The 9669-nt window shown below is 42.7% G+C and overlaps 1 protein-coding gene across 1 annotated transcript in view; it reads left to right on the top strand.

Annotated features, from left to right (window-relative positions):
• Positions 1-9196: 9196 nt before the first annotated feature.
• The window catches only part of SNAPC3 (small nuclear RNA activating complex polypeptide 3), a 107454-nt gene continuing 106981 nt past the window's right edge, over positions 9197-9669 (top strand). Inside the window, exon 1 of the mRNA XM_033919136.1 lies at positions 9197-9467. Within this exon, the coding sequence (XP_033775027.1) occupies positions 9226-9467 (242 nt within the window). The 5' untranslated portion in view covers positions 9197-9225. The remainder of the gene's footprint in view (positions 9468-9669) is intronic.

Raw genomic sequence — 9669 nt, 5'->3', positions numbered from 1 at the left:
CTCCCTCAGTATCCTGGGATAGATCCCGTCCGGTCCCATCGCTTTGTCCACCTTCAGTTTTTTAAGTTGTTCATAAACACTTTCCTCCGTGAACAGCACAGAATCTACTCCATTTTCTTGCGTTACATTGCCAGACAATCTTGGTCCTTCTCCAGGATTTTCTTCCATGAACACAGAACAGAAGTACTTGTTTAGCACATTTGCTTTTTCTTCATCGCTCTCCACATATCAGTTCCCAGCATCTTTTAGTTTAGCAACTAATATATCTGAAAAAATTTTTATCTCCTTTATTTACATTTTTAGCCATTTGTTCTTCTGCCTGCACTTTTACCAGACGTATCTCTCTCTTGGCTTCTTTCAATTTCACCTAGTAGTCCTTTCTGCACTCCTCTTCTTGGTTTTTTTTATATTTCAAGAACGCCAACTCTTTTGCCTTTATTTTCTCCGCCACTAGTTTGGAGAACCATATCTGTTTCCTTTTTCTCTTGTTTTTATTTATTTTCTTCACATAAAGATCCTTAGCCATTTTTATCACTCCTTTCAGCTTAGACCACTGTTTTTCCACTTCTCTTATGTCCTCCCATCCTAACAGCTTTCTTCAGGTACTCTCCCATTTTATTAAAGACTGTATGTTTGAAATCTAGGACTTTAAGTATCGTGCGGCTGCTCTCCACTTTAGCTGTTATATCAAACCAAACCTTTTGAAGACCACTATTTCCCAGGTGAGCACCCACTCGAATATTAGAGATATTCTCTCCAGTTGTGAGGACCAGATCCAATATCGCTTTTTCCCTCGTGGGTTCCGTCATTTGTCTGAGCAGAGCATCTTAAAAAGCATCTACAATCTCCCTACTTCTTTCCGATTCCGCAAACAGAACATTCCAGTCCACATCCAGCAGGTTGAAATCTCCCAGCAGCAGCACCTCCTCTTTCCTTCCAAACTTTTTGATATTCACAATCAGATCCTTATCAATTTGCTGCAATTGAGTCGGAGTCTCTAGACTGCACCCACGTAGATAGAAGTTCCATCTTCTCTTTTCAGAGCGATCCATATTACTTCTTCCTCTCCCCAGGTCCCTTGCATTTTGGTCGCTTGGATATCGATCTTTACATAGAGAGCTACTCCTCCACCTTTTTGACTGTCTCTGTCCTTCCTAAATGATCACCTTTCCATCAATTGGATTCATAAATGCCTTGCTCTGTTGTGTTATAGTGCAAATGCTGCATGATAGGCATTAAAAAAAAAATCTTTAGGTAAAGGAGAACAAAATCTTTTATGTTCAACAAATATCTGTGCAGGGCTTAAAAGATCTTTTAAATTCTTCTCTCAAGAAAACACTATTCTCAAATTGCTGTCTCACAAACACTCTAGGACAAAAAATCTGCTGTGAGGCCCGGACGGGGAGAGGGACCTTGGGATTATAGTGTCCGAAGATCTAAAGGCGAAAAAACAGTGTGACAAGGCAGTGGCTGCTGCCAGAAGGATGCTGGGCTGTATAAAGAGAGGCGTAGTCAGTAGAAGGAAGAAGGTGTTGATGCCCCTGTACAGGTCATTGGTAAGGCCCCACTTGGAGTATTGTGTTCAGTTTTGGAGACCGTATCTGGCGAAAGACGTAAGAAGACTTGAGGCGGTCCAGAGGAGGGCGACGAAAATTATAGGAGGCTTGCGCCAGAAGGCGTATGAGGAGAGACTGGAAGCCCTAAATATGTATACCCTAGAGGAAAGGAGAGACAGGGGAGATATGATTCAGACGTTCAAATACTTGAAGGGTATTAACGTAGAACAAAATCTTTTCCAGAGAAAGGAAAATGGTAAAACCAGAGGACATAATTTGAGGTTGAGGGGTGGTAGATTCAGGGGCAATGTTAGGAAATTCTACTTTACGGAGAGGGTAGTGGATGCCTGGAATGCGCTCCTGAGAGAGGTGGTGGAGAGTAAAACTGTGACTGAGTTCAAAGAAGCGTGGGATGAACACAGAAGATTTAGATTCAGAAAATAATATTAAATATTGAACTAGGCTAGTACTGGGCAGACTTGCACGGTCTGTGTCTGTGTATGGCCATTTGGTGGAGGATGGGCTGGGGAGGGCTTCAATGGCTGGGAGGGTGTAGATGGGCTGGAGTAAGTCTTAACAGAGATTTCGGCAGTTGGAACCCAAACACAGTACCGGGTAAAGCTTTGGATTCTTGCCCAAAAATAGCTAAGAAGAAAAAAAAAAAAAAAATTTAAATTGAATCAGGTTGGGCAGACTGGATGGACCATTCGGGTCTTTATCTGCTGTCATCTACTATGTTACTATGTTAATGACAAGAGCACTGCAACTCCAACAATCAACAGTCTTCTATCTTTTTTTTCTTTGCAGATATTTTGGAAAACAAATCACATCTCAAAAGCATGAAACATGTTCTAATGATTTCTCCTCTGATATCTTGGATATACTACTCTTCTTTTTTTTTTTTAATCATTTTTATTAAGGAATCAGAGGCAAACAGGCAACAGTAAACAATGCATATCATCTGAATAACATACACCAGTGGTTCCCAACCCTGTCCTGGGGGACCACCAGGCCAGTCGGGTTTTCAGGATAGCCCTAATGAATATGCATGGAGCAGATTTGCATGCCTGGCACCTTCATTGTATGCAGATCTCTCTCATGCATATTCATTAGGGCTATCCTGAAAACCTGACTGACCTATAGGGTTGGGAACCACTGGCATACACGGTGCAAGAAGAAAAAATATACACATACAAAGGGAGCATCGAACAGCACCACACTGCGGCTGCTAAACAAACATGCAAGGCTATGAATAGCGCATAGAGCACCCCAACAATATCCTCCAGCCAAGCTATTAACGGAGGCTATAGACGCCCCACGGAAAAAGAGGTTGCCATGTCCTTCAATCCCTTGTTTTATCTTTTATCCCCAAGACCTCCCCAGCTGCCTGGTCACAGCCAGGCTGGCACCAACACTCACATACCATCCATCCAAAAATCACAGATACATAGACAATTTAAGGTCCTCCCTCCTCCCCCCACCCAGGGCATAGAATAAAGCCAACTTGTTCTAAAAACACAACGTATCTCATCCACAAACACTGCAATGTGCTGAACAGCTGTTTATAAGCACATACTGGGTCAGACCAATGGTCCATCTAGCCCAGTATCCCTTAAAGCAGGGGCCTACCTTTTGCAGTGTTTACACCAGAAACAAACAAGGAAAGGAAGAGAATGAGTCTTATTTCAGGGGAAGATCAATATCACAGCTGGAGTTCCTCCTGCCCCATCATTACAGCAGCAATAAAACCTCTTATTGATGATGCTGGCAGCCAGCCTGGCTATAGGAAATATGGCCAGACTGGCTGAAAACCTGCCAGCTGGCAACCTATTTATCTGGAACAGGAGTGTGTGTGGTTCAGTTATATTTTTTTGGATTTAAGCTCACAGCTTTATCTGTAGTAATAATAATAACTTTATTCTTCTATACCGCCATAGTCGTGAGACTTCTAGGCGGTTCACATTGAAGAGAGCTGGACAGTCAGCGAGTTACAATATGCAGATAGTCAAAGAATTACAGTATGCAGAATCTTAAAAATCAGCGAATTACAATATACAGATTGTTAAAAATTGTTAAAAAATTTCAGACTTATACGCAGGAGTGGACATATTTGAAATAATAGAATTTGATTTAGTGTTTGGTGTAGATACTTTTTAGGTCATTTTGGTTGCCTATCAACATCGCGCACACAAGAGCACATTGATAGGGTGGATGCCTTGACTAGAAAAGACCAACGGATAATGGTGTCTCAATTGGCTGCAGATTTGCTTATCAGTTATGGATCTGTTCTTGCCATAATGCATGATAACTTGGGATAAAGGAAAGTCTGCGCATGATGGATTCCCAAACAACTTACTGGTTTGCGTAAGCAACAGCGTGTGGAGGTTGCGACCTAGTTCCTGAGATAGTTTGAAGAAGATCCGAGTATTCTGGAAAGAACTGTTAGCGACGACGAGACATGGGTGCATCACTGCGACTCAGAAAGCAAAAGACCAAAGCCTGATGAAGTAAAGGAAGTGGTGCTCACCTGGCTTCGAGAGCAGCCGAAAAACTTCTTTTCTGCAGGAATGCAGAAGCTAGTTGAACGATACAACAAATTCGTCCTCTTGCATGGGAATTATGTGGAAAAGTGATATATTCAATTGCTCACTGTTACTTCTATTAAAGCTGTTAAATGCATTTTGCCTTTACTTATTGATTTATCCTCATATTAATTCCTCTTCCCACTGGTCTCCATGCTCTGAGGAGAGTTCTAGGGCTTGCATTTGTTGCAGACTTTTCTGTTTGACAAATATTTCTGGCTTTTCTTCCAAAAACAAAAAGTTCATAGTCTAATGTTCTATTGATTTTGAGACCAGTGTCACATGACATGGTTAAATGTGGACAGTGAAATACCGTGTATGTCTAGCAGTGCTATAGAAATGACAAGTAGTAGTAAAGCACCTGAGGCAATTTTTTTTTTTTTTTTTAAAAGGCCTGAGGCAGCTGGTCTAAAGCAAGCTTTATTTATTTATTTTTTAAATTTCTATACCGTTTTTTCCCAAAACGATTTACAAGGAGTTACATACATAAGATGTTAAATCTATACAAAACAAAAAAATAAATAAAACAGACAAGTTCAGTCTTATATAAAATCAATTGCTCAGAAAAATGCATCAACAAATAGCTGTCTTCAACATTTTCCTAAATGAATTCCTCTCTCTACATTTTCTAATCTGGCCAACAAGGCAATTCCAAAGCTCTACTCCTGCACATGTGAAAGTCATGGCATTTGTTTCCACATGTTTAGTGTTAGCCTTTCTTTTCAGCAATGTGGCACTTTCAGAACGCAGGGATCTTAGACCTTTATTCAGTACAGAGACGGTTATTGCTGCTATCTTAGACTATTTGCGCCTATTATTTAGCAAGGGCCACAATGCCTTGATCATGCAATTCGATATGAGCTCTGCATTCGATCTGGTAGACCACGGGAAAATGCTACAATGCCTAGACGCCATCGGAATCAGGGATGAGGTGTTGAATTGGTTCCGCGGCTTCCTTACATCCCGTACCTACCAGGTACGCTTCAACCATGATCACTCTGATACCTGGAGCAACTCATCCGGGGTGCCACAAGGGTCACTGCTTTCCCCATTGCTTTTCAATGTCTACATGTCCTCATTGGGCGTGCGACTAACCCAACTGGGGATAAAGTTGTTCAGTTACGCAGATGATATTACGATCGTCATCCCATTCACCAACTCTATCTCGGATACAATTCCCAAGGCATCCGATGCCATAAATGAGTTGGAACAATGGACGACAAATTTCAAGCTCAAACTTAATCCAGAAAAAACAAAATTCTTTGTTGCCTCTCCTCACTCGCTTGACAACAAAACCTCACTAAGCATCAACGAACTCAATTACCCTATTCAGCCCACCTTAAAGATACTAGGGGTAACCCTGGATCAATGCCTAACCATGAAAGACCACGTGGACTCCGTAATCAGGAAGGGTTTTTTCACTCTCTGGAAACTCAGATCCATTAAATCTTATTTCGATATGTCAACATTCAGAATCCTAGTGCAATCCCTCGTCCTAAGTCAACTTGACTACTGCAACATAGCCTATTTAGCAATCTTCCAAAAGAATATACGACGTCTTCAAATGATGCAAAATGCTGCGGTTAGACTTATCTTCGGGCTGAAGAAATTCGATCATGTGACACCTTATTACCGACAATTGCACTGGCTGCCGACTGAAGCACGTGTAAAGTTTAAATTTGCCTGCTTCTGCTTCAAAGTACTATATGAACTAGCTCCCAAATACATAACTGACCTTTTCTCCTTTTCCACCAACAAACATAAGAGAAGCACACATTCAAACTTCGTTTCCCCTCCAATTAAAGGCTGCAAACTGAAAAAACACCATGATCACCTTCTCTCACACTAAGCAGCCTTATGGGGTTAAGACCTAGATCAACTGCTTTCGCCCACTACCTACGAGGAATTTAGGAAGTGCCTAAAAACACACCTGTTCCTGAAATACCTAAACAACTGACCTGCTCTTCCCTCTCTCCTCAATAACGGTCCTCCCGACCTCTTACCCTTTTCCTCTCTCCCCTCTTAAGTCCGCATAGAACTCTTGGTTCTGTGATATATACAAATTATTATTATCATATCGTAATTTTCGCTGTACTTTCAGAATTGCACATAGAACTCTTGGTTCTGTGACATATATAAATTGTTATTATCGTAATTTTCGCTGTACTTTTTGAATTGCATGGCCTTCTCCTAACAGGCCCACTTGGAAATTTCTTCCAATCTGTATATTGGGGGCTGGGGGGTCTCTACCTTCCATGTCCGCCCCATTCAGTCTCCCCAGCCAACATCCAGCTAATTTGTTTTGATTAACATGTGCCAACTGGATATTGCGAGAGTTAACACCAGGGTACTTAGGGCTTCCTAAGCAAAAGGCAGTTAGTGCTCTTGTTAATTTTTTTGCAGATTCTATATGGCAATAGGATTATTATTGCATGACCTTAAAAAAAAACCCTCCTAAAATGTGCTGTGTTAAATCTGAGCTTAATACATGGGAAAATCCTACAGTACAATGCATAATTGTTAAGGTAATTTTAGCAGCCTTGTAAGAGGTGCCATGCAGGAGAGCTGGCTTTGGCTTTTGAGCCCAATTTCAGTAATTTTGGTGACAACTATTGTTTATTTAAAAAGCTTGACATACCACCAGCCTCACCAGACCAGGGCAGTTTATAAAAGAAACATGCTACATTTGGTTGTAAGGAACTTCATTAAATAAACAGGAAAGTCATATACCCACATATACCCAAGAAGTCAAGATATACAGAAGATGTCTATGGATGCATTCACCCTAAAGAAACTCAGTGTACATAAATCATGTCTAATCAACCTCCTCCTTTACAAAGCTGTGCTAGCGTTTTTAGCACCGGCCAGGGTGGTAACAGCTCGGATGCTCATAGGAATTCTATGAGCATTGGAGCTATTACCTTGGTGGGCCTACGCTAGAAATGCTAGCATGGCTTTGTAACGGAGGGGATAAATCGTATTCGTATTCAACCCTCCAATGCCTGCCTAAAATAATGTGTTTTCAATAAAACTTTGAACTTTTTGTAACTCATTTCTGATCATTTCTTTTGGGAGATTATTCCAGAGGTTTACAGAAAGCCGGAAAGAATGCTCTTTCCCAAGTAATGGCCCAATGTGCCATTTTGAAATGAGGAGATGCTACTCCTCTCCCTTCACTTCTAAAATTAATTCTATCCTTCCCGTGTTGGCCTAAATAAATACCTTCCAAGGCTACAAAGTTATTAAGCTCATGAGGAAGTCATGATGTTTTCTATTGTGAATGCACGATGACAGAGTAGGGTGTTTAATTGGCCATTAGTTGATTACATATTCCTGTTCAGACAGAGGTTCTGGTGGATGCAGGACAGGTGCTGCCACTAAGGAGCTGTTTTTCACCCTTAAGCGCACTTTTCAGGCCCTATTGACTTATGCAAATGAGGTCCCTCTATGAGTCTCAGCACATGGGCCTGCATCCCTCCTCATCCCCCATGAGCTGCCCCTGCTTGATGGTTACCTTATTAATGTGAGGAAGTAAAAAGCACCCTTAGAGGGCAACTCAGTAGAGTGCCAAAATTAGGCGCCGAGTAGCTTAAGTTGGTTTTTATATTCCAACATTTAGTCACATCTACTTAGACCCTGTAGCAGGTGTAAATGCACATGCCTAAATGCAGCAAATAGACATGTAATATACATTATTCTATAAGTAACATAGCTTACTAGGTGACACATAGCCTGCCCATGCTCCTCCCCCTTTGAAAGTCCTCATGCAAGATGTAGGAAGTACCTGATTGGCTAGGGTGCTCCAGGCCCCTGGGTCTAGCAGCAGCAGCGATCTTCCTACGCTCCTACCGCATGCAGAGCCGTCATCAAAATAGCTGCCATGAGTTCCCGTTGTAGTCTCAAGACTACCACTGTTACTCACAGCAGCCATTTTCATGACGGTTCTGCATGGGGCAGGAGCGTAGGAATAGAGAATGACACGGTGACAAAATTCATCACCATTCCCGTCCCCGCGGATAACCTTGGGAAATAATCCCATGTCATTTTCTAGTGTCTATTTCAACCTCGGTCCTTCTACACCAGCATTCTTCAAAGCAAAGCTTGCGGGTCAGTGGTTGTGGCCATTCATACTCTGATTCTTATGTGAGCCAAAGATAATGAAGCCATTGTGATTTCACTGATGTGATTGGTTCTTAGGCACTGGTGGAATGAGGCATTATGACATCACAATATCTGCTCTGGATACCAGAGACTGTCATTCTGTAATGTCTATCTCAACTTCAATCCTTCTACACCAGCATTCTTCAAAGCAAAGCTTGCTGGTCAGTGGTTGTGGCCATTCATACTCTGATTCTTCCCTCTCTCTTTAAAGAATGACATGAAGATGTTTATCCGCGGGGGCGGGGACGGGAACGGTGATGAATTTTGTCACCGTGTCATTCTCTACGTAGGAACTACGCTCTTGTCCTGCATCGCCTCTAGACCACCAGGTAAAGTCTGGGGAAGGTCTGGGACGTGGGTCAGAGCCGGCCCTGAAAGTTATCCGCGATATTTCAATATTCGCGGGCCGACTCTGCCCCTAACCCCTGCAAATATTGAAGGTCTGCTGTACATATGAAAAATGAAAGGAAAAAATAGTGTTACAATTAGTACTATTATGGGGGTGGAGTCTGGCCCACGACTTAGCCTGTGTTTTAGATTTCGGCCCCTTAATGTGATTTTGACACCCCTGGTTTAGACGCTGACTCACTGCCAGATTACCAGACCATTTTCATTCACAATCTACCCATGGAAACAGTAAACTCTGTCACTTCGCAGAATAACATATTTCCTGCTCGTCCTTAAAACACATCAGTTGCGGCTCCTTTATCATTTTGCACTAACGAGAAGTGGCCGGCGTTAAATCAGCTGCTACAGCATCCGCACGTGTTTCTGGAGCTTGTAGTTCCTGTTTCCTGCGCCCTAACACAGTCAGCGGGCGGGCTAAAACTACAACTCCCAGAATGCAGAGGGCCGAAACACTATGGCGGGTAGGATAAACTACAACTTCCTATATGCACAGCGCCGCGTTGTACGGTGGCTGTACAATGGCCGAAGTTGGCCATTCGGCGCGGAGGCCCGGGGACGATAGGGACGAGATTCCGCAGTATGAAGTTAAAGAGCAGAACAGCAAAGTGTTGCATGTGGAGGCGGTGGGGAGGCTGTGGCGGGCCAGACTGTCAGCCCGGGACATTTCTCTGCAGGAGGATCAAGAGCTGGATGTGGTGGCTGTGGCCGGAGAGCTCGGCTGCACGTTGGACACCGCAGCTGAGCTCAAGCTAGTTTGCAGGTATTTCTGCCCGAGACATAAGGGAAGGTGCATTCTGGCACATTATGCTACATTAAGAGCTTAGTTTCCTCCCCTTGCAATAGGTCTTTTATGCAATAAAAGCATAGGCAAGAGACTATGGTAGATCACCGGGATACCATGGCCTGCCCAATATTTACTAAACAGCATCAGAAACGAGCAAGCTTGGGGTGGGCTTGTTTAT

This window comes from Geotrypetes seraphini, chromosome 1, assembly GCF_902459505.1.
Source record: "Geotrypetes seraphini chromosome 1, aGeoSer1.1, whole genome shotgun sequence".
Classification (NCBI taxonomy): domain Eukaryota; kingdom Metazoa; phylum Chordata; class Amphibia; order Gymnophiona; family Dermophiidae; genus Geotrypetes; species Geotrypetes seraphini.
This window is presented reverse-complemented; position numbering and strand designations above follow the sequence as displayed.